This window comes from Trichechus manatus, unplaced genomic scaffold (assembly GCF_000243295.1).
Source record: "Trichechus manatus latirostris isolate Lorelei unplaced genomic scaffold, TriManLat1.0 scaffold00138, whole genome shotgun sequence".
NCBI lineage: Eukaryota > Metazoa > Chordata > Mammalia > Sirenia > Trichechidae > Trichechus > Trichechus manatus.
Genome location: NW_004444074.1, coordinates 2378340 through 2404125, shown reverse-complemented (window position 1 = coordinate 2404125; position 25786 = coordinate 2378340). Strand labels below are relative to the sequence as shown.

Here is a 25786-nt window from a genome sequence, read left to right as displayed (position 1 = left end):
CGAGCATTTCCTCATATGTCCGTTGGCCACTTGAATGTCTTCTCTGGTGAAGCGTCTGTTCATTTGGCAGGATCAATTTTAAAATACAAAATGGCACCCAAGCAGGTGCAGAAGGTTGTAAGATTAGTAAGGATTTTCTAAGGCACAGATTTGATTCCCTGAGCAGGAGGGACTTAGTCATTTTTATTCATTAGCATGTCAGCTCTGCACCCAGGCATGGAGAATTTACTGTACAGGAAGCAGTTAATGAGCTAAAGAGCTTCTGGAATGCCAGGATGTAGGGCAGCACCTGTTTTAGCCAATTTCCGCTAGCCAGTGGCTCTTTCTCTTTAAGGAGTTTCTGAGGAGGAAAAGAATTATAGGAAATGGGCTGGGTGAGCGGAAAACCAGACCAATGGGTCCATGCCCAGTGTACAAGAAGCCAATCTCTCAGAGGCTATTTTTGAGAGGAAGAAAGTTTATTTCGCAGGCTAGCAGGCGGAAACTCAGAGGTATTGATCTCAGATTGAGTTCCTCGATTTGAGTGAGAAATCACATGTTATACTCATACATATTCATATAGGGATGGAGGAAGTGGTGGGCAGGATCAGAAAGTTTTAACTATTCATGGTTTCTGTTGGTTATTTATTACGAGGCAGGACTAAGACTTGGCCCAGAAGTGGCCAACGGATTCTTCACTTTGGAAATAGGCTTGGCTACTGCTGATGACATATATCTGGTGATTTTGGTTCCTTGACATGAGTCTTTTTGTTCCTTGACATGAGTTCTCTTGTGTTACTGAGTGTGCGTGGTAACCTGGGGGTCGTCTGTCAGTCATCTTTGTTGGTTCTGCTCATGTCTGACCATTCTGTGTCGATTAGATCTGGACCCATCCAAGGCTCTCTAGAGAGTCTGCAAAACAACTTAGAGGAAGTGAATGATGTTATGGGGGAGGTGACTAGACGTGGCCTGATAACAATGGAGTACTAATTAATTAGGTGTCTTCAGCCTCTAGGGTCCCCTAACAAGGAGCTGTCTTGAGGCTAAGAAAAATGACTCTATGGCTGTAGCCCTGTGTGAAGAGTAGAGGAGATAACACAGAGTAGGGCCACCATAAGGCTCTCGGTACCTCTAAGGCAGGAGAGCCCTGAGGCTAAAAGCCTCACACTGCCATCTGTGGGGTTCCCTCTGCCAGCGCTGGAGTAGGTGTCCTCTGGTGACACAGTCTCTGGCCTGTAGGACTTTGTTACTGGGTGGAAACCCCAGGTTCTTAGCAGTCATGACTTTTATTGGCCAATGAAGACAGAGAAGGGAGAACAGGAAAGGCACCTTTATTTCATTGTACAAGGAAACAGAGTCAGTTGGAGCTGCTGCTGCCAAGACTGCTCACCAAGGGTGGGCAGGCAAGTTACTTTTAAAGGGGTTTACAAGTAGGTAGTTCATACATGTTACATCAGCAACTATTCTTAATCATACTAAGCAGGCAAAGTGGTTTACATATAACCTCCAAGCAAAAGCAAGATTCAAATGCAAAGCCGGGGAGAAGGGGCAGAGGGAAGCTCAGCAAAGAAAATGATTTTTCAATACAACACTGTAGGGGAGGAAGCCAGGTAAAGAATACAGCACTGTGGGGGCTGTCTCCACTTGACTGTGCTAGCGGGACTTCTTGAGGGGAAGAAAAAATCCCGTCTCCAGGCTTGGCTAGGAACAGAGAACAAGTTCTGCCCCAGCAGAGGAATTAATCCATCCCGATGCACACAGCTGCCATGGTCAAGGCCAGCTTTCCACATGGCATCTCGTCTAATCCCCTCAAGAACACTGACAGGCCATTGTTGTTATCCTGATGTTCTGTGGAGGGAACTGGGCCCAGAGAGGTTAAGTGACTTGTCTGACATCAGAGCTACAAGTCCAGGGAGCTGGGATGTGTGCCCAGGCCTGTGGGTCCATAAATCCAGTGCATAAATCCGTCCTCCTGCATCACATGGAGCGAAAGTACATCCTGTGATTCTCTCACTGATACACATGGTTCCAAATTCCACAGGAAAAAACATGTCCTGTGAAAGTGTCCTTCTCCCTGGCTCTCCCTCCTGCCAGTTCCCCAATGCCCCTCCTTATTAGTTTCCCATTGCCGCTAAGGAAATTGAAGATTTTTACCAACTTCTGAGTCTGAAATTGATCAAACATGCAATCAAGATGCAATGATAATTACTGGTGATTGGAATGCAAAAACTGGATAGGAAGAAGAAGGGTCAGTAGTTGGAAAATATGGCTTAGGTGATAGAAATGACACCAGAGATCACATGACAGAATTTTGTAAGACCAATGACTTCTTCATTGCAAATACCTTTTTTTCAATAACATAAATGGTGATATGCACATGAACCTAGCCAGATGGAATACACAGGAATCAAATTGACTACATCTGTGGAAAGATACGATGGAGAAGTTGAATATCATCAGTCAGAATAAGGCCAGGGGCCGACTGCGGAACAGACCATTGAATGCTCATCTTCAAGTTTAAGTTGAAGCTGAAGAAAATTAGAGCAAGTCCATGAAAGCCAAAATATGACTGAGTATATCCCATCTGAATTTAGAGAGCATCTCTAGAATAGATTTGATGCATTGAACACTAATAACCAAAGACCAGACGAGTTGTGGAATGACATCAAGCACATCATACACAAAGAAAGCAAGAGGCCATTAAAAAGACAGGAAAGAAAGAAAAGACCAAAATGGATGCCAGAAGAGACTCTGGAACTGGCTCTTGAACATAGAGTAGCTAAAGTGAAAGGAAGAAATGATGAAGTAAAAGAGCTGAACAGAAGATTTCAAAGGGCAGCTGAGAAGACAGAGTAAAACATTATAATGAAACGTGCAAAGATCTGGAGTTAGAAAAAGTTAGAAAACCAAAAGGGAAGACACACTCAGCATTTCTCAAGCTTAAAGAACTGAAGAAAAAAATTCAAACCTCAAGCTGCAATATTGAAGGATTCTATGGGGAAAATATTGAATGACGTGGGAAGCATCAAAAGTAGATGGAGGAATACACAGAGTTACTGTACCAAAAAGAATTGGTCCATGTTCAGCCATTTCAGGAGGTAGCATATGATCAAGAACCGATGGCATTGAAGGAAGAAGTCCAAGCTGCACTGACGGCATTGTCGAAAAACAAGGCTTCAGGAATTGACATAGTACCACCTGAGATGTTTCAACAAACTGATGCAGCACTGGAGGTGCTTACCCGTCTATGCCACGATATTTGGAAGAGAGCTACCTGGCCAACCAACAGGAAGAGATCAATATTTGTGCCTCTTCTAAAGAAAAATGATCCAACAAAATGAAGAAATTATTGAACAATATCATTAATATCCCACACAAGTAAAATTTTGCTGAAGATCATTCAAAAGCGGTTGCAACAGTACATCAACAGTGAACTACCAGAAGTTCAAGCTGGATTCAGAAGAGAATGTGGAACAAGGGATATCATCGCTGAAGCAGAGAATACCAGAAAGATGTTTACCTGTGTTCTATTAACTGTGAAAAGGCATTTGACTGTGTCGATCTTAACAAATTATGGATAACACTGCGAAGAATGGGAATTCGAGAACACTTAATTGTGCTTATGGGGAACCTGTACATAGATCAAGAGGCAGTCGTTCGAACCGAACAAGGGGATACTGTGTGGTTTAAAGTCAGGAAAAGGTGTGCATCAGGGTTGTATCCTTCACCACATTTATTCAACTGTATGCTGAACAAATAATCTGAGAAGCTGGACTATATGAAGAAGAATGGGGCATCAGGATTGGAGGAAGACTCATTAACAAACTGCAATATGCAGATGACACAACCTTGCTTGCTGAAAGTGAAGAGGACTTGAAGCACTTACTGATGAAGATTAAAGACTACAGCCTTCAGTATGGATTACACCTCAACATAAAGAAAACAGAAATCCTCACAACTGGACCAAGAAGCAACATCATGATAAACGGAGAAGACTAAAGTTGTCAAGTATTTTATTTTACTTAGGTCCCTTGATTGCCCATGGAAGCAGCAATCAAGAAATCAATCTATGTATTGCATTGGGAAAATTTGCTGCAAAAGATCTCCATAAAGTATTAAAAAGCAAAGATGTCACTTTGAGGACTAAGGTGCACCTGACCCAAGCCATAGTATTTTCAGTTGCCTCATATGCATGTGAAAGGTGGACAATGAATAAGGAAGACTGAAGAATGGATGCCTTTGAATTATGGTATTAGTGAAGAATATTGAATATACCATGGACTGCCAGAAGAACGAACAATTGTCTTTGGAGAAGTACAGCCAGAATGCCTCTTAGAAGCAAGGATGATGAGACTTCATTTTGTGTACTTTGGACATGTTATCAGGAGGGACCAGTCCCTGGAGAGGGACATCGTACTTGGTAAAGTAGAGGGACATCAAAAAAGAGGAAGACCCTCAATGAGATGGATTGACAAGGTTGCTGCAAGGATGGGCTCAAGCACAACAATGATTGTGAGAATGGCACAGGAGCAAAAGTGTTCCATTCTGTTGTACATAGGGTCACTACGATTCAGAACCAACTTGACAGCACCTAAACAACAAACAACATTGCTGTTGTAACAAATTATTACAAATTTAGTGGCTTCAAGCAACACAAATTTATTCGCTTACAGTTGTGGAGGTCAGAGTTCTAAAATCAAGGTGTTGATGAGGTTATGCTCTTTCTGGAGGCTCTAGAGGAAAATCTGTTTCCTGGTCTTTTCTAATTTCTAGAGGCTGCCTGCATTCCTTGGCTTGTGTCCACTTCCTCCATTTTCAAAAATAGCAGCTTCTGCCATCATTCTACTACTGACTCCAATCCTCCAGCCTCTCTGTTACAAGGACCCTGTGATTACATTGGGCCCACCTCGATAATCCAGGATAATCTTCCCATTGCAAAATCCTTAATTTAATGACATCTGCAAAGTCCCTTTTACCACTAAAGTAACATATTCACAGATTCTGGGCATTAGGGTGCAGACACCTTTGGGGTAGTCATTATTCAGATGACTGTATCCTTCTTGGAGTCAACTAGTGTTCTCAGATTCTTATGAATTCTCCTACAGATATTTTATGAATAAATATTGTTGTTGTTGTTGTTAGGTGCCATCCTGTCAGTTCTGACTCATAATGGCCCTATGTATAACAAAACAAAACACTGCTTGCCCCTGTGCCATCCTCACAATCATTGTGGCTACTGTGTCAGTTCATCTCGTTGAGGTTCTTCCTCTCTTTCGCCGACCCTCAACTTAACTAAACACAATGTCCTTCTCCAGGGAATGGTCCCTCCTAATAACATGTGCAAAGTAAGTGAGAAGAAGTTGCTCCATACTCGTTTATATGGAGCATTCTGGCTGTACTTCTTCCAAGACAGATTTGTTAGTTCTTCTTGCAGTCCATGATATATTCAGTATTCTTCGCCAGCATCAGAATTCAAAGGCATCAGCTCTTCTTCAGTCTTCCTTATTCATTGTCCACTTTCACATGCATATGAGGCAACTGAAATTACCATGGCTTGAGTCAGCATACCTTAGTCCTCAAAATGAAATCTTTGCTTTTGAACACTTAAAGCAGTCTTTTGCAGCAGATTTGCCCAATGCAAGACCTTATTTGATTCCTTGACTGCTGCTTCTGTGGGCGTTGATTGTGGATCCAAGTAAAATGAAACCCTTGACAACTTCAAAATTTTCTCCGTTTATCGTGATGTTGCTTCTTGGTCCAGGTTTGAGGGTTTTTGTTTTCTTTATATTGAGGTATAATGCATACTGGAGGCTGTACTCTTTGATCTTCATCAGTAAGTGTTGATGTCATTTGTATAAAAAATGGATGGGGAGAGTATATCCATGCATAATTTTCATACAAATGACATCAATCTACATTAGCGCTCAAAGAGTTCCCTCTACCTCTTCTTCTGTTCTTTTTTAAGGCTACATAGAATCAATTGTATAACAATACCATAATCTATTTCACCATTTTCTTATTGGTGGACTTTCAGGCTGTTTCCAACTCTTTACTATTATAATGCTGCAACAAATAAACCTGGTTGGTATGATTATATAAAAAGAAAACAAAACTCATTGCCGTTGAGTCGATTAATACTCATAGGACAGAGTAGAACTGCCCCATAGGGTTCCAAGGCTGTAATTTTTATGGAAGCAGACTGCTGCATCCTTCTCCCGTGGAGCAGCTGTTGGGTTGCTTCTGGTTAGCAGCCGAGTGCTTAATCAGTGCACCACCAGGGCTCCTATTGCATGATTATACTCACTTTAAAATAATTTTGTTTTTCAAAATCTGGAAACACTGTTTAAGACATATTGCAATGTCTCAAATCTTTTCTGGGGAAAATTTTTAACTTAATGACTAATCAGTTCTACCCCACCTCATGATCTGTATTCTTTCTTCCTCCATCTCCAACTTCCTTAATGTCTTCTTGGCACTTAGGATTGCCACCCAACCCCGTCCCCGCATCAAGCTGTGCTGTCTGTTCTTTATACCTCATTGGATATGCTTAAGTGAAGGTCTCTTGCTTCACAGGAGTATTTACATTTCAAGCATGATCTCTTAGGCTAGTATGAAAGGCTTGGTCCTCTCTTAAGAGAATTCAAGCTTGCAACAAACATATGAGGGAAGTATTTTTCAGGGAAGACAGGCTTCCAGATACCCTTGAAATCACACTACGCAATGCTGGTCCATGTTTGTATTAGGTTGACTCTGCTTCCCCCAAGGAACCCTGGTGGCATAGAGGTTAAGAGCTCGGCTGCTAACCCAGAAGTCTGCAGCTGGAATCCACCAGTTACTCCTTGGAAACCCTATGAGGCAGTCCTACTGTACTCTGTCCTATAGGGTTGCTATGAGGTTTTTTTTTTTCATTCCTCTAAACCACTGATGTTACCAGGTAAGAAGACAGAGAGAACCTGGAGACGCAGCATAGCTGTGGTTTGCTGAAGTTCACCAAAGCATTTATGGACAGAGTTAGACTTAACCAAGGTGCAACCAAAAAACAAAAAACCCTCTCCCAAATGTCCATCAGAGGCTGTCTGAATGTGGCAGGAGTCATCCCGGCATGACTGGGGCTTTTCCAGCATTAGCTGTGTGCACTGAGCTAGGGTGGGTTTCCCGTGGCTTCTGTGTGGTGGTACAACTCAAGACACAGGCCAGGAAGCAGTGACCAGTGGGGTGAATGTGGAATGATTTGGGTGGCGAGTGTTTTCTTTCACCTACTCAGTGTTTGTTTTAACTTATTATAGAAAATTCAAACGTAAAACACACACCCATCACCCAGCCTAGACCGTTGTCAGCTCATGGCCAATAGTACCTTCACCTATACCCCCACCTCCACTCTTGAGTTATTTTGAAGCAAATTCAGATATTATATCATTTCCTTCGCAAATATTTCAATATGTGTGTCTCTATAAGATAGGGATACTTACACTATGCTTTTAAAAAGATTTTTCACAGAAACTAGAACATGTCACAGAAAAGAAAATTCTGATTTCTGTCTTCTCTTAAAAATTTGGAAGCTCTCCCAACACTGGGCCTGGATGGCAACAATTGGTTAAAGCTGAGTGAACCTGCCTAGTTAGATGACAAATGTGATGTAGTTTGTCATAGTCCATACTACTCCCTGCTGGGTCCTTCCTGGCCATCTCACTTATTTACATTACCTGCCGGCTTCTGGAGTTATTTCATTTTTGTTGGGAATTGACATACAGAAGATGTTAGAGAAGAAATTAACTATGTGAAAATCAGCTAAGAAATAGAACTGTGTTTTAATACACGTTGTAGAACCACACTGAATAAGAGGCATTCCGGAGATAAGGGTTGAAAGTTGAGAATAACAACTTTGGGAATTTTGCTCAGAGAGTCTAAGGAGGTGGAGGTGGAGAGGTCCCTACTATGTGCCAGTCTGTTCTACAGACTTTTTCTCACTGAATCATCACAAGAATCCTATTTTACAGATGAGAAAACTGAGGTAAAGAGAGATTAAATTGTCTGTCCAAGGCAGCTCAGATAATGAGCAGCAGAGCTGGGATTCAGACTTGGAGTATGCCTCACTCTATAACAGATGCATGCCTCACCACAGCCGCTGCTCCTTTGGAGAGGCCCACAGGAGAGAATTTGATAAAGTGGTTGCCAGTGGAACCTAGGAGGAGTGAAGATACCACACAGGGGCTTCAGAGGCCACTGAGAGCCTGAGGGAAGGGATGGTGTCAGGCTGGGTTCCCTAGAGGAGCAAAACTAGTGAAGCGTATATATATATAAATATGGAGAGAGATTTATTTCCAGGAAATATATCAAAAAGTTGTGGAGGCTGGCAAGTCCCAAATCCCTGGGTCAGGTGCCCGGATGAAGGCTTCTCCCAACTCACGTGGTTGCAGGTGCTGATGAACAAAAAAAATGGTAGGTCAGATAGCAGGCTGCTGGTTTACCAGGCTATGGAAGCTGATGAGTCTAAAATCTGCAGGTCAGGTGGCAGGCTGCTGGCTCTTGTCACAAAAACCAGAGTTCAGAGGATGATGAGTCAGATGCAGGATCAGAGAGGGCGAGTTTTGCCAGAATATTCACGTATATTTGATGCAGGCCACACCCCCAAGGAAATTTTCGTTTCAACTGACTGGCTGGTGCTCACATCAGATCACAAAATGGAGGATGATTATATACTATCTGCCAAACCACTGAGAATCATGGCCTAGCCAAGATGACACATAACCTTAACCATCACGGATGGGGAGTCTAGGGGCAGAAGTAGAGGAGGGGTAGCCCCATGGCACAGAGGGTTCAGGAAGTGGCGCTACCAGAGATGGCTGGGAGGGCAAAAGTTAGGGTCATCATAGTTCTGTGGAGGCTGTGGGAGTGGCTTCTTGGCCTTCTCAGGTGAGCTGAAGGGTTACCCTCCAGAAGAGGTTGATGGGTCCCTTTGATCCTTTGGACATCTAGGGTTCCTGGGTAGGGCCCTGGGACTTTTGCTGAGAGCTTGATCTGGGGTCCTGCAGCCCCCATCACTGCTCTGGTTCCTTCCCATCTCAGTCAGGGCCCATGTACATGCTACTTCCCCTGCCTCCAAGGCCCTCCTCCTGGTGAACTCTGTGTGGGCTCAGCTTGCTCGAACTTCCTTCTCAGACCTTCAAGGGAAGTTCAGCCACCATCACATCCTCTCAGAGCCCACAGTCTCCGTATCACAATAGCAGAATGTTCGTGTAAATAGCGCGATTGGTGTCCACTTCCTCACATAATCAGAAGATCTGGGAGGCTGAGTGACTTGATCTGTCTAGTTCACAGCCACATTCTCTGCCCCAGCAAGGTGTCCAACACACACAGGCCAGCCATTAACAAGTGCTGACAGAGAGCCAACAGAGGAGCAGGCTGACTGACTGGTCTCCACCATTTCCTCCCTGCAGGGCGTCCCTTTCCACGGGGCAATTCTAGGGGGCCTCCATGATGGACTCCAGATCATCATCAAGGGGACCGTTCTTTACTGCAGTGGAAACAGGTACCTGGCACAGTTTTTTCTCTCCAGCCTGTCCTTTAGCAAACCATGGAGCCCGTCAGCTCTGGTTCATTCAACCAACAACCTCCCTGCTGTGTACTGGCTCCTGGGATGCAGATGAGCAGGGCAGGCCCTGCCAACACTCAGTGACCTGTTCCTCAGTGCCCGCTACTCGAGGGCACTATTACATAGACTGCAAGGTTAATGGACTCTTGGCCTGCAAGGAGCTCCAAATCTAAGGAAGGAAGCAGACCCCCTGCAGAGGCAGAATATTATGTTACGGGCTTGAATTTGGCACACTATGGCCCAGAGTTGCCCAAGTTTAACTTGCTTCATTTCCCATAACTGTTCTTCTCTATTTTGGAGCCCTCATTCTGCTGACGTGAAAACATTTAAAGTTTCTACCAAAAGTAATCTGGTCTATTTTAGTTTCAAAATCTTTTCGGGAAACAATTGAGTCAATACAAAATACAAGTACCAGTTGCAGTGAAGTCAGTTTTGACTCAAGGTGACTCCGTATGTGTCAGAGTGGAGCTGTGCCCCATAGGTTTTTTCGATACCTGATTTTTCAGAAGTAGATCACCAGGCCTTTCTTTCAAGGAGACTCTGGGTAGACTTGAACCTCCAACCTTTTGGTTAGCAGAGGGCACATTAACCCAGGGACTCCCAATACAAAATACAAATGTCTCACGCAAGCCTTTGTGCCATCCTTGATAACCGAAGCTGAGGTTCCCCATCTGAGTGATAGGCTGGGTTCTCTGTGGTGGCTGCCTACTAAACCCCTCTAGACACATGGCTCCCCATCAGAAGCTCCTCTGTCTCAACCCCAGACATCTACTGCTCCAGTGGCTCTCTTATCCCTATACATGAGCCATGGAACATTCTGGATCCCCTTCACACCATTCTGGATTAGATTCCCACAGCTGCCATAAAAAAAAATACCACAAACTGAGTGGCTTATGAGAACAGAAATTTATTGTCTTACAGTTCTGGATGCTGGAAGTAGGAATACAGGGTGTCAGCAGGGTCATGCTCTCTCTGAAGGCTCTAGGAGAAGATCCTTCCTTGTCTCTCGTGGCTTCTGGTGGCTGCAGATGTTCCTTGACTTGCACACGCATCTTCTCAAGGCTGTCTTTGCCTTGCCTGTCTCTCTGTGTCTCTCTTCTCGTTATAAGGACACTACTCAGTTTGGATTAGGACCCACACTTACTTCAGTATGACCTCATGTCAAAACTGATAACATTTTCAAAGACCTTATTTCCAAACAAGGTCACCTTCACAGGTACAAGGGTTAGGGGGACACAATTCAGCATGTACTTGTGTTTGGGGCTTCCTGAACACTCCTCACTTAATCACTCTGCAGGAAGAGGGATACCAGTTGCTGTCAAGTTGACTCTGACTCATGGTGACCCCCTGTGAGTTAGAGTAGAACTGTGCTCCGTAGAGTTCTCAGTGGCTGATTTTTTGGAAGTAGATGGCCAAGCCTTTCTTCCGAGGTGCCTCTGAGTGGACTTGAACCTCCAACTTTTCAGTAGTAGCCTAGTGTGTTACCTCTTTGCACTACACTGGGACTGTAGGAAGAGAGTCACTCCCTCTCCTGGATGCAGTAACTTGAAGGCACTGTAATTTGGTGGTCATCCCAAATGACCAACAGTGCAGATCTGGGGACTGAGTCCAGGCCCAGCTGGCTTCAGGGGTTCTACTTCCACACCTCGCATGTTCCTAACATAAATCCCAACAACCAATATGGGAAAGATGCTCCTATTAATAAGTTTCATGCCCGGAGAGCTAGTATTTGTTCTATATCTCACCTTTTAGACATTATCTTTGTAGGTATGTTCCCATCCTTTTTACATGTTCTTTAATTTTGTTCTTTTCTTTCCCAATTGAGCATGCTTAACGACTTCCATTTTTCATACAACTTTGTAGTTAATATCTAAGACCTATGCTTCTGGGTGCTAGTGTCAACATTTTTCTTTACCCATTTCCATTTCTTTCTAGAAGATAATGCTGTAAAGGCAAAAAACAATAGTTGCAGAAAGCCACACTAAGTCCAAATTAGGCGAACAAAAACGATGCCAACAAATTAGTCTGTGCCACACAATTTGTATGCAAGTTCCCAGACAAATGTAGGTCAAAGGCACTGAGGACCTCCTGTTCCCACCACTGGCAGTAAACCATGCTACAGAAGACTATTTGATTTCCCTTGGCCTAGGTTTGCTGTGAACTTTCAGACCGGTTGCAGTGGAAATGACATCGCCTTCCACTTCAACCCTCGGTTTGAAGAGGGTGGGTATGTGGTCTGCAATACAAAGCAGAATGGATCCTGGGGGCCTGAGGAGAGGAAGATGCAAATGCCTTTCCAGATGGGCAAGTTCTTTGAGATCTTTGTCCTGGTGCAGAGTTCGGATTTCAAGGTGAGCAAGAACCCTCCTATTTCCTTCCCATTGCATCCCCAGGCTCCCAGCCCTTCCAGCCCCATCACACTGAGTGCATGGCCTTTAAATAATCACATTCATTGAGATCAGGTGGTAGCAAAACCATTCTCTAAAAACAGGAGCATTGTCTTGTAAGGTCCTTACCGATGGTTGTACAGTCTCCTTACACACCTTTACCTGCATCAACAAGTGCATCTACTGCTTATTTTATTCAGAAAATCAGAACAAGATACATCGCATACTGCTTTTTGACCTCGTGTGTCTTTAAAAACATAACAGTTGCCATTGTGTGGATTCTGACTCATGGATATCTCACGTGTGTCAGAGTAGAACAGTTCCCCATAGCACTGTTGGCTGATTTTTCAGAAGGAGATCACCAGGCCTTTCTTCTGAGGCACCTCTGGGTGGACCCGAACCCCCATCCTTTTCATTAGCAGCAGAGCGTGTTCCTTAACTGTTTGCACCATCTAGGTATACATCTGTAAAGTCCATTTTAATTCTACTCCTCTGCTGTAGCCCTTCCTCCACTTCAGGTCCGTGATAACATCTAGTTTTCTGCAACATTGTACCAGTCTTTATCTAGGATCTACTAATTGCTTAATTTTGTAAGCTATTGCCAATTACTTCCGTGAATACTGTCTCTCAATCTGGGGAGTTGGGTGGGAGAGAGTACATCTGTGTCTATGCTTGACTGTGTGAACATCGACACGCCCACCCACTCAATGTAAGACCTGTGGTTACCTCTCCCCTGCTCCCCAGTGAACATGCCGACTGGTGGTGCATACGTAAATAACACCCCGGGTGAGCTATGATTAGGAAGACAAACCTACTGCAATAAATCAACAAACACACCGTCAGAACTAAGTCAAAGCTAAGTAGAGACTGGGTTTGGATGCACTGTGGATCCCACGCACACTCCTGTAACTGGCACAGGATGGATGTGAAAAGCATACCTGGGGCTTAATTTCAAGAAACAGGGGCCAGGAGGCTTAGGTGTGCTCCTCCATCTGGCCTGGGATTCCTCTCCTGGGATATGAATTCCCTTGGCAGGTGGCAGTGAACGGGAGCCATTTCCTGCAGTACTCACACCGCGTGCCCTTCCACCGTGTGGATACCATTGCAGTCCAAGGTCCTCTGCAGCTACATTCCGTCGAGTTCCAGGTCAGACTACCACCCGGCACCTGTCCCGGGGCTTGGGTGCAGGGCTCAGACTATCTGTGCCTAGGCCCTGTTGGGTGGGCCTAAAGGGACCAGCCTAATCTCCTAGTCAGGTGACTTTGGGGACACACCTCTTAATCCCCGTCCTGGTGTCCGACCTCTCCCTTCTCCTCTGTCGTCATGCTCTTCCTGTGTCACCATCTCTGTCTGGAGTACCTGCCTTTGTCTCACAGACTCCTCAGCCACTTGGCTCTCTGTTGCTCTCTGTTTCTATCCTGGTTAGGGGGCATTGTGATTCCAGAAAGAGCCCAGGCTGGGGAATCAGATGGAATCCAGTTCAAATTCCCAGCTCAGCCATTCTCATTGGCTATGGGGTCTTAGAAGAGTGACTTAGACTCTCCCAGCCTCGGTTTCCTCATCTGTAGAATGAGCATAACCATTGCCATACCATGGGGTGCTGTGTGGCTTTGATGAGACAATATATGTCAGAGGTCTCAAAATGGCCCCCAGGACCTCACAAGGGACAATTTGACCCTCTCATATTTCGAACAGTTTGAATGTGTTGCCGACATCTAAAATGTCAGGAGATACCGCAGGGATATCGATCTCTGGCCTTTTTGTGAAAAATGGGAAGATTGGGGTATGTTGGGCTCACATTCTTGAGGCTGGATTAGAGCTGCCGGTGCTACTATTGGCATTTGAGTGGGCTAGCCTGGGATGAGTGAAGCACATAGTAGGCCCGCAACACATATGGGTTCCTCTCCTTTTGGTCCTCATCTCTCCTATTCCTTCCCTACCCACTCTCTCCACTGTAGGGTGGGAGAGAGAGAGAGAGAGATTGACACCCTGCTGTACTCACTGGAACCTAATCCTTTCTCTCTCTCCTTCTGTACCACCCTCCCCACTCCCCTGCCTGCCTGGCTTGCTCCCTCTTGCCCCTTACCCTGCTTTTCCATTCTTTCTTGGCTCCATTAATGCTTGTCTTTCCCCTGTGGGGCTTTTTGTTTTAGCAGAACAGTGGTGCTGCCCCCATCCAGCCCGTCTTTTCCACAGTGCAGTTCTCACAGCCTGCTTGTTTTCCCCCGAAGCCCAAGGGGCGCAGACCGAAAGTAAGTGAGGCCCAGAGGCCTGGAGGCTGAGTGGTGGCAGGGAAGGACAGGGGGTCTGAGGGGCGGGTTCCAACTGCAGGCCACTAGGACCTACAGGCCCTAGGATACCCACCCAGGGATTCCCCACCTTCATCTACCAGAACCTAGACCTGGGGACTAGGGAGTCATCCTTGGCTCCTCCCTCTTCCTCATTAATGTCTTTCCAATGGGCCAGCTTCTCTCCTCTGCAAGAACTCAGCCTTGGTTCAGTCCACTGTGATCCCTGGTCAAGATGACCATAGTCTGGTTCCCCATTCCTACCCACCACGTACCCATTGCCTCAGTGACCTTCCTAGAAGCAAATCTGATTATATCCTATTCTGCTTAAAAATCTTAGTGCTCCCAAGCCTTCCAAATAAAACCCAAACTCATGAGCAGAACATACAGAATTTTTCCCAGTATTGCCCCAACCAACCTCGCAGCCCCACATTTCACCGACGGAGCTCATCCAGCCTCCACTGCTCACAAGCCCTCTCGGGCATCATGTTTTTGCACACACTGTCCCCAGTGCCAAAAACACTCTTTGCCCACCTCACCTCCCAGCAGACTCCTAATCCCTTCAATGCTCTGCCTAGATGTCGCTCCTTTGCAGAGGTTTCCCTGCCCAGGAGATTGTTGAATGTGCCCCTCTGTGTCCCTGTGGACTTTATGCATAACTATGCTGGTCACCATGCTGCATTGTCATTGTGTTTATGTGTCTGTCTCCATCATTCCACCTCACCTTTCCTATGCCCATGAGCCCATTGAGGGCTGGGATGGTGATGTGTTCATTTTTGTATCCCCAGGACTTTGCACAGTGCTTAGTGTGCACTAGAACTCAGTAAATGAGTGTGGAATGTGGTTTGCACAGGCAGGGCAGGTAGAATGGGAGACCAGCCAAGACAAGAAGAATAGTTTGCTGGGTGGGAACAAGATCCAGGACAGGAAAGGGAGCAGGGCCCATCCTTCCTTTGGCCACCCATGCAGTGGGGGTGGGGGAGAGAGGTTCTATTTATCCAGCCTTCCTGTGCCCCATCATGGTACAAATGAGGCACCTGCCTCTTGCCACACTGACTTCAGGACTGGTGAAGCTCCAGGGAACCTTTGAAGTGCAGCCTAACTTTGGCCCTTCCTGGTGAGGATGGATATAAGGTGTGGTAGGTACAATCAGACAGAACTGGGTACCATGTTGTATTTTACTACTTGCAACCTGGATGAGCGTGGGCAAGTTGCTTAACTGCTATGAGCCTAACTGCCTCACTAGCAAAATAGGAGCTAATGACGCCTCCCTCGTTGTAAAGCATGAAAGTCCAGAGCTTGGCATGCAGTCGGCCTTCAGTAAATGCCACTTCCCATCTCATAGGTGAAATATGGCATGGTTTTTCCTCTGGAGCTAATGAAGACAATACAGTCTATATCAAACCCATATCTCTTTCTCGGGGAGTCAGTAGGAATATCCCACCTACTTCAACCCCCAACCCTCGCTCACCTAGTTCCATAACCATCAGTGTACCTGGGATGGTGGGTGAGCATCTGGGTGTCAGAGGCTCAGGGAGACTTGCCTGAAAGTAGGAAGGGAGTGAGTGTGAGTCTGGGGAGGCATTTCTTACAAGGACCTACCCTAGAATTCAGCCATCCTCCTCACCTTCATGTGGTGCCAACAATAACCACCATTCTGATTTTCTCATCCCTTTCAGCCTCCAGGCATTTGGCCTGCCAACTCAGCCCCTGTCGTAAGTCTCTTGCTCTCTCTTCGGATTCTTTTGTTTTTGGTTCTTCTCATGGGTTAAAAGGAGAAGGCAGGACCAGGGGTTTCTCCATGGGGAGGGAGGGGAGCCAATGCCAGAACCCTTGACCTTCTGCTTGGCTTTGGCGGTGGTGCTAGGGATGGGGAGTGTGGGAGGAGGTGGTGTGTGGTTTGCTGGCCCTAATGAATGCAGAAGCAACCAAATGAGGAATTTGTTCAAGCCCCTTCCCTTCAGCTGGTAGGCACAGAAGACAGAGGCTCCAAATTCAGTTCTTCTTTCTGTAAAGTGAGGCTACCCTGAGAGAAATTTCCCTGAGAAGATGGTCTAAAGGCCACAAGTGTAGCCTATTTCTTCTCCAAGAACATTAACCTTGTGCCCCTGCCCTATCCCCTTAAGAGAAGAAACATTTCTACCTGCCCATTTTGGGGGCCTGGTCAGGGAAAAGGTTTGGAAATACACTCAAGGTTAATTCACCTCAGAGGGGCCCTCTAGCGGCATATGGTTGTGAGAGGTTAAGACCCCAATTTCTTTCTTCCAGACTCAGACGATCATCCACACAATGCACAACACCCCTGGACAGATGTTCCCTGTAAGTTGAAAATTTTGGTCAGCTCACAGATCCATTGTTTCCCCTTCAACCAAGGACTGAATTCCCTAGAGACCTAGAGTTGGAAGAAAATGGTTAAGCAAGGAAGATGGGAACATTTAGGGCTGGGCCTGCTGCCCCGGAGATGTTCAGCTAAGACTCTCCTTGGGATAGCAAAGATTCCAGAGCAGGCTGGACTTACTCAGTGGTCAAAGAGGCAAGTCTTCTAGGACCCAGTAGGGAAATTGGGAGTGCAGTGGCCCCAGCGCCTGGACATGAGGTTCCAAGGCTGTGTATCCTGAAGAAAAGCCCTGGCATGTCACCATGATCACAGTCTTAACTTCTTATTCTCCTCTTGCCTATGCAAATCTGTGGGGAGATAGTGGAGCTACCTGGGAGGGGTTGAGGGGCAGGTGGCCTTGAAGGGGTCCAGGAACATAACTGGAAGTTTCATGAAGGCCAACATGAGAAGGCAGGTGAATGGGAGAACTCAAGGCAGTAGAAGCCTCCTAACCTCAGCCTCACATGGGAGCATCCGCATTAGAGTGTGTGGGAGCCTGTGTGTGTGCACAACTTCACTGAACCTCCTGGTCTGTTTTCAACAGAATCCCGGAATCCCACCTATGGTGTACCCCAGCTTAACCTATGTAAGTGGTTTCTTGGGGAGAGATGGAGTCTTTGTTTGTGTTGGGCAAAGTGGGATGTGAGGAGCAGTGTGGGGATGAACCGAGGCCTCGCCACATTCAAAGCTGAAGTTCCTAAAAACAGCCAGGTGCATCAGAAGACTGTTGAAAGGACACTTGAAAGAGACTTTAAAACGGTCTCTTCAACGTGATCAAATCATGTGGGCTCCCCTTTTCAGCCCAAGTGTCTTTTTGTGTCCGACCAAAGTTCCTTTCCTGATAGCTTAAGTCCATTAATTTGAGGAATGCCGGCAAGTTTGTGTGCTAGACCAAATAATGACATCATGGGGGTGCTTTCTCTAAACCATGTTACTCACAGGCACTGCTCCCAAGCTCTGTGGACAGTGCACGTTCGTGGAAATCTGTACAAAATTCCCCTCCTGCAGGGCCCGGCGGTGGCTGTGGCTGCTGCTGGCTGACCTGTCCCCTCCTCCCACAGACACTGCCTTACTTCACTGCCATCCCGGGCGGGCTATACCCGTCTAAGTCCATCATCGTGTCAGGTACCATCCTGCCCTGCGCCCAGAGGTAAGCCAGCGCCCCAGGGATCTTGGGGGTGAGAGAACCCAAAGGTCATTCTGGCCAGTCTCCTGCCCCAGGGTGGGCTAAGGAGGAAGAGAGGGACTGGGGCCCAGCGCTCAGTGGGCAAAGGTGGCCGATGTGAGCTGTCTACCCACAGGTTCCACATCAACCTGCGCTCTGGCAGTGACATCGCCTTCCACCTCAACCCCCGCTTCAATGAGAATGCTGTGGTCCGCAACACACAGATCAACAATTCCTGGGGGTCTGAGGAGCGCAGCCTGCCTGGGAAAATGCCCTTCAGCTGCGGCCAGAACTTCTCGGTAAGCGGCCATAGCCTGGAGCTCAGAGGCTCTCATGGGGCGAAGACAGGAATGGGGTGGAGGGGGCCTGGGGACACTTTGAATGGGATAAAGACTGAAGCTTCTCAGTGAGGCTGGGCCTGGAAGAAGACAAAGTATCCAAAAACTTATTATTCTCGTGTTATTGATATTATTAATTTTATTATTATTACTGTTGTCCCCCACGAGGTAGGTGTTGCCATCTGATTTTTACAAATGAAGAAACAAACTCACAAATGCAAGTTATTTGTCTGAAGTCACACAGCCAATAAGTGCCAAATTGAATCTGAAAATGAAGCATCGTTGATTCACTCCCTCATTCATTTATTCATTCAACAAATCCATTTATCAAGTATTTTATGGAGGGCCAGTCCTTGTAGGAAGCCCCCAGCAGGCAAAGTCCTGCTGCAACAGACTCAGTGGGGGAGGAACAAGGAGACAAATGTTGAACAAGATAACTGCAGATAAGGACAGGTGCTATGCAGAAAGCAATAGAACAATGGGATGCAATGAGCCCTGGGCCAAGGCCACCCTGCATGAGGGGGAAGAAGCCAGCCAAGCAAGGACCTGTGGGGAGAGCATTCCAGGTGGGCGTGGAGAACCCCTAGTGCAAATGTTGGGAACCATAGTGTGGCCTGTCAAGAAACAGCAAGTTCAGGGGTTTCAGGGTAGAATGAGGGCAGAGGAGTAAGGTGAGGAGGCTGGAGGCCCGGGTGGCAGACAGCAGGCGTTCTCAACCTTGACAACACATTCAGATCACCAGACAGCTTAAAAAAAAGAAAAAAGAAAGAAAGAAAATGAGAGGGTAAGCCTGGGCAACTGTATTTCTAAAATTTGCCCTAATAATCCGCAACCAGAGTTGGAAATGACCAGTGTAGGGCCTTGAGGGCATAGAAAGGAGTTTGAATTTTAATACAGTGGGAGGTTCCCATTGGGAGGTTGCAGACCAGGAAGAATATATTCTGATATAGATAGCTATGTGACCTTGGGCAAGTGACTTAACTGCTCTGTGCCAGTTTCCTCATCTGCAAAATGAGGGCAATAATAATATCGATCACATAGAGTTGTAAGAATTAAATGAGATAATATTTGTAACACGCTTAGGACACATAATGTGTGGAATATAAGCTATTGTTGTGGGGATGATGAGGTTTTAACAGATGTGTTCTGCCTGCCTCATGGAGAGTATATTGGGATAGGCAACACAAGTTAGGAGTCCAGGCACAGAACACTCCTATGTGCTGGGTACTAGGGGTACAAGCTAGAGTTTCTGCCCCTACTGGCTCAGGGGCCAGTTAGGGAGAGAGAAACAACCATGAACCACCAAGAGTGATGGTGTCGGGAAGCCTGTGGAGGCCCCCAATTCCAACTAGGAGGGGGTCAGGAGGTGGGGAAGGCTTGCCACAGGGGGTTGACTCCTGAAGGGAGATTAGCAGTTTTTCATGTGGGGAAGGTGCGCTGGGGTGGACAGCAGAGGAGGAAGGGCATTCTATGCAGAGGGAACAGCATATGCAAAAGGATGGAAGAAGGAGAGCACATGACATGACATGACATGACATGATTAGAAGAGCGAATGATTCAGTATGACTAGAATACTGGGTGTGGGGTTAACAATATTTGATGAAGGAGGGATTAAAGGAGGTGGGGGGAGCGGAGAGAAGGAGGGAGGGAGACATGAGCCTGCATTTTGTTTGAGGCCTTCCAAGTGTAATGCAAATGCTGTGGTCTCTCTGCCCAGGTGTGGATATTGTGTGAAAGCTACTGCCTCAAGGTGACCGTGAATGGCCAGCACTTGTGTGAATACCGCCACCGCCTGAAGAACCTGCCGGCCATCAACAACCTGGAAGTGGGGGGCGACATCCAGCTGACCAATGTGCAGGCATAGAAAGACCCCGGGCCCTTGGCTAGCGGGCTGGGGTGCATTCCTATTTGGATCTCCTCCTCACTCAAATCCACCACCCCTGCCCCAGCCCCAGCTCAGCCCTTTCCATCCAGCCTGTGACCTGGGGCTTTTCTGGGAGACCATGCCGTGTCTGGCCCTGCTTTGGGCTGCAAACAGCCTGTAGGGGAACCCAGGTGGCTGGGACGGGCCTTCCATAGCCGGCAGGCCTGAGGCTCCAGCTGCCCAAATCCTACCTTCCAATGAGAGGGGCGCAGCTGGGGGCTCTCTGTGCAGGCTGAGGCCCCATGTTCAGTCCCTAAGCAGGGAGTGAGGGTCCTAAGCCTTCCCAAGCTCCCTGCACAGGCCTGCACCTCCCCCTCGTGCTCTCCACCACATCCAGCCCCCCACTGGACTCCTCCCCAGCCCCCAAGCCACCAGCTGTGCACTCCAGGTAGGAGGTGATTTCAGCCCCTCCCTTTCTCTGATGTTTAACCTACACCCTCACCCTGCACCAAAACTACATCCCTTCTAGGAAGCTTACCCTGGTGACACCCCCCTAACCTCTATCCAACTGACCTGACCTTTCCTAGTGTCACTGAAATAAATAAAAATGCTTGCCAGGACGGAGACATGGAATTGTGTAAGGGAATTAAAGAAAAAAAAAATTGAGGTACCTGATAAGATCTGAAATGGCCATTTTGAGGATTGGGTGTGATTTCTTGTTTGCTGTTTCTGTCTTCACCTTACCAGCAGCCATTTTCCATACTATTTCTAAGTGATGAAAGTCCAGTAATGATGATGTAACAATGCTGAGACCCCTAACTGTCATATACCTGTGTAACTGCCACACTGAAACCAATCCAAGGAAGAGTCATATACCCTTTTAAGCCAATCACCTTACAAAGCTTGCCAGAGGAAACCCTGCCTTTTGAGTTCCATCACAGGAATTTCTGCTTCAGGCAGGAAGTCCTGCCTTAAAATTATCTACTACCAATCAAGAGGAGCTCTGCTGGCACAGTGGTTAAGAGCTTGGCTGCTAGCCAATAGGTCAGCATTTTGAATCCACCAACCACTCCTTGGAAACCCTATGGGGCAGTTCTACTCTGTCCTAAAGGGTCGCCACCAGTTGGGATAGACTTGATGGCAACGGGTTAATGGGTTTACCAATCAAGTTATGTCTTTTGATGATCTGAGCCTGTAATTACCAATAAAGTAATGTATTTTAATGATCTAAGTTTGTAAATACCAATCAAGTAATGTGTTTCATATCCATTGTTTCTCTCCTATAAAAGATCACTGCTGAGTTGTCATTTTGGATTACTGGATTCCACCGCATGGAGTTCAGTCTATTTTCAGCTTGAGCTTTCTCTTTTATTTCAATAAATCTCTCAATTTTTACATTAATCAAAGTATGGATGGTTGCTTTGTGACATTTAATGGCGTCATTGGCAGGATTCTGAAGGAATACTATCTTCTGAGTTCCTGAGAAGTCACGGAAGCAGCTCGCCCTAGTACCAGCAAGGGCCCCTTGTGCCCAGAACCATCTTCTAGAATTTTCCAGTTTCACAGGAGGTAAGCTTCTCAGATCAAAGCTTCTGCTTATCACAAAGACAGCTCTTTGAGAGATATCTTGGCTATCTTTTCTCTATATTTTCCTCTTCTGTTTGTGTCCTGTGCGTCTCCCTGGCTGGGTTCATTACCAAATTAAGTATAGCTGGACTGCCATCTTGTGGCCAGTCTATTTTACTAACTCCCTTTCTTTCTCGTGCACCGTTTTTTGCACACATTTACATCTTTAATACTTGCAAGTTTCTCCGTGAGATGGGGAATGCCACACCCAAGACTGAAACAGGACCCCCTAAGAGAATTCCTACTGATTATATGACTAAGCATTATGGCCCGAGTTCAGTCTTGTATTTAAGCCGATGGCACACGTTTATGAAGGGATATTTAAAGGAACAATGGCCATTGTGGGGATCATTTCAGTTTACTAAGTTGAACTTTCTTCACAGTAAATTAGATGCTAAGGGTTTACAAATAAAACTAAAGACATAGGAGGCATTTTGTAATTGGTACTTGGAAGCTTCCAAACGAAATCATAGTGATAAATTTGCCTCCTTGCAGGAAACTGTTTAGAAACAAGCTAAACAATTTAAAGAATAACAGTGTCAGAGCTTTGTATCCTCAGTGACTATCTACCCAGCAGCAGCCCCTATACCCTCCCTTTACCAAGACTGTTCCCTTTCCCAAGATGGCTCCCTTTCCCAAAATGGCTCCTTGTCTCTAAACGGCTCCCTTTCCCAAAATGGTGAAATTCCCAGTGTCTTAGTCCAACCCCAGTCTCTGATGCCCTGCTCCCTTCCTTTACCTCTGCCCCTCCAGCATTTACTCCCCTGCACCCTTCTCTACTTCCTACTCCACGAAAAATCCCCTTACTGAACCTCCATATTATCTCAAGGAACCTCTAGAAGAAGTAAAACCTGTTACTGAAAGGTATTTTAAAATTAAATACCCCGAAGAGGCTCAGAAGCCACCACTTTTGTCCCCTGGTTAAAAGCGGAACTTCCTGCTATTGTTAAGGAATTTCCTAACCCTCGCTAAGATCCTCACAAATTCGCTCAAGAATTTAGAATCTTGGCTGATAGCTATGAACCTGGTTCAGTAGACATATATAATTTAATAAATTCGCTGATAATGCCAGGTGATCTTTAAATGTAAATGGAAAAGGCCCAATAGAAAACTCCTACAGAATTCCTAACCATCCGTCCTAACATTCTTGGCATGGAAATAGTAGCACAGACCACAGCTATTGTCACAAACCTTATTGAAGCTATCCCAAAAGCTCCCCCCCACCCAAAGAAAAAATTGAACCAAGGTTTAGGGTTGCAAACAAAATGAAGATGAAAATATTTATTATTATAGGGACCGTTTGACTAAACTTTTTCAAGAACGTTCCAGGTTAAAGCTATAAAAGACTGGATCCCGTATTGCTTTCAATTATCTTTTTGTCAGTGGCCTCCATCTGGAGCTCACTGAGTTAGTAATACACCACAAACTAGGTTGGGAAAATGAAAACACTTCACACTTACCCACTCTAGCCTATAAACTGTCTCATACTCTTAAACAGAAGGCTAGGGAAGCTGAGCAGAGAACTAAAGTTAAACAAAATCAACTTATGGCCCTGAAATGACAGCAGTTGCATACCCAGCCTCAGAATAATTTCCACACACAGAACAGGTCCACCTCACATATGGCTAAGACTGGGCCCTGTAACTTATTCCTTGTTTGTTTCTACCATAAAAAGCTTGGACATTTTTAAAGGGAATGTTTAAAATATAAACTGGGCAACCTAACACCAGATGTAGCTCAGAAGCAGACAAATAAAGGGGCTCTGGGACAAATCAAAGGCTTTTCCTATGGTAGCACTGAACTCTCAGGGAGAAACGACTATTCAAATAAATGGAGAACCATGTAAATTTTTAATTGACACAGACCTTATCTGCAGCAAACTCCACAAATTTACAAAAGCCCTTGTCCCAGAGTAATAAAACATCAAGAGTCGTGGGGGTGACTAATCAAGAACAGATTTTAACCCATTCCCAGCCTGTTTCTGTCTCTTTAGGTCGTATATAGAGAGAACATGCACCCATTTTTACTCAACTTAGATACTCCAATGAATTTACTAAGAAGAGATCTGTTATCTAAATGGAATTGCAAAATAAAATGTTCAGAAACAGGAGAAATGCTATTAGATTTACCTGAAGCCAATCAACAGATAACCTCTATGATAGAAAATACTTTAAGGAAGAAACGTATTGCTATTTACAAGCACTTAACTTACCATCACAAAAAGGTTATTCTCCTACTGTATCCAATTCTATGGATTGTCTTTCTTCTGTACCTGAAAGTTTATGGGCCACGAATTCTACTGATGTTGGTTGGGTACTATCAGCTGAACCAATTAAAATTCAAATAGATACCTCTAAACCCTTACCTAATATTTCTAAATACCCTTTAAAAGGAGAAGATAAGGAAGGACTTGTTCCTATAATTCAAGACTTTTGGGCTAAAGGCTTAATAATCCCTTGCACCACTCCAGTTTTCCATGTTAAGAAACCCAACAATGGGGCTGGAAATTTGTACGAGAATAGTGTGCTATTAATTGTATAATAATTCCAAGATTTCACATAGTTCCTAACCCTCACCTGCTTGTCTCTAATGTCCCCCCGAAGTGACTCACTTTACAGTAGTTGATATTTGTGGTGCTTTTTTTTTTGTTGTTGTTGCATTCCAGTCCAGCAAGACAGTATTTATTTGCCTTCCGTGGGGAGACCAACAACTTACCTGGACTGTCATGCCCGAAGGTTTTATCAATCCCCCATGTATTTTTCTCAGATTTTCTGTGTAGATTTACATACTTTACAGTTCACTCAGGGGTCTACATAATTACAATACGTACATGACTTACTAGTCGGCTCTCTCAACAGGCATGTCTTACAGATAGTATCCAGTTGTTACTACATTTGACCAGAGGAGGTCACAAAGTTTTCAGAAAACAAATCCAGTTATCCCAACCTTTTGTTAAGTACTTGGGACATATTATTTCAGCAAAAGGGGTCACTATAGATCCCAAAAGAAAAGACGCCCTGGTGGCACAGTGGTTAAGAGTTACGACTACTAAGCAAAAGTTCGGCAGTTTGAATCTGCCAGCCACTCCTTGCAAACCCTGTGAGGCAGTTCTACTCTGTCCTATATGGTCACTATGAGTTGGAATTGACTCAACAGCAATGGGTTTTTTTTTTTTTTTTTTTTTTTTGCTTATGCTGTCCCTACTACCAAGAAATGGTTAAGAAGATTTCTAAGACTCTGCAGATATTGCAGAACTTGGATACCTAAATTTTCTTTGCTGGCTCAATCTCTTTACCACTATCTAAAGAGTTCAGAGCCTGACCACTTCCAGCTATCCAAGGATGGCCAAAAGGCCATCACTCAATTAAAAGAAGTATTAACACACCTTCTCTAGGGGTTCCTAATTATAGTTTAGACTTTTCACCTTTGTCCATGAGACTTCTGGTAATGCTCTAGGAGCCCTCACTCAAAAGCACAGAGGCCAACTGATACCCATTAGTTATTATAGCATCCAGCTGGAGCCCGCCTCAAGGGCTTACCCCCACCGCCTTGCCATAGAGCAGTTGCTGAAAGTGCTAGACTAGTTGAGATCACAGTAGATATAGTTTTAGGAAATTTTCTTGATGTTTATGTCCCAACCAATTGATAATGGGCTGCAAACGACTGTCATTTTGACATTATCCCTGATGTTGGAGTGGATTGCAGAGAACTTCTCTTCTTTCTCTCCCTTCTGCTCCAGTACTAAACTGTGGTTGTCTGCCTCTTAAGTCTAATGAAATTTTGGTTGATCTAGTCACATAGTGAGATTGAGGGCTAGGCAGAGGGAACATATATCCTCAGTCTATGGGAGCCCATTGCTGCTGAATTAATTTTGACTCATAGCAACCCTATAGGACAGAGTAGAACTGCCCCATAGGGTTTCCAAGGCTATAAAACATTACAGAAGCAAGTTGCCACATCTTTCTTCCAGGGAGGGGCTGGTGCGTTGAGTGCTTTAACCACTACACCTCCAGTTAGTCCTTACAAATTCTGACGCATCTAGGTAGAGTTTAAAAAGGAAGAGAGTAGCAGATGAATATATGTCCCCAGGGCACTTTCTATCCACTCAGCACTTGTATGACCCTTAGCAGCTCATCCCAGGCTTGATTACCAAGTCTTCTCTTAGCACTT

At 45.5% G+C, this 25786-nt stretch overlaps 1 protein-coding gene across 4 annotated transcripts in view; it reads left to right on the top strand.

Moving 5' to 3' along the window:
- The window catches only part of LOC101357071 (galectin-9), a 23936-nt gene extending 3818 nt beyond the window's left edge, over nt 1–20118 (top strand). Inside the window, exons 2-11 of one of the 4 annotated variants that reach the window (XM_023739638.1) lie at nt 9417–9508; nt 11721–11922; nt 12994–13104; nt 14112–14210; nt 15926–15961; nt 16515–16565; nt 17168–17209; nt 17685–17773; nt 17925–18087; nt 19844–20118. In XM_023739638.1, coding sequence (XP_023595406.1) covers nt 9417–9508; nt 11721–11922; nt 12994–13104; nt 14112–14210; nt 15926–15961; nt 16515–16565; nt 17168–17209; nt 17685–17773; nt 17925–18087; nt 19844–19990 — 1032 coding nt within the window. In that variant the 3' untranslated portion in view covers nt 19991–20118. The remainder of the gene's footprint in view (nt 1–9416; nt 9509–11720; nt 11923–12993; nt 13105–14111; nt 14211–15925; nt 15962–16514; nt 16566–17167; nt 17210–17684; nt 17774–17924; nt 18088–19843) is intronic. The other 3 variants (XM_004385447.2, XM_023739640.1, XM_023739641.1) reach the window with 3 other exon arrangements.
- The last annotated feature ends 5668 nt before the right edge of the window (nt 20119–25786 follow it).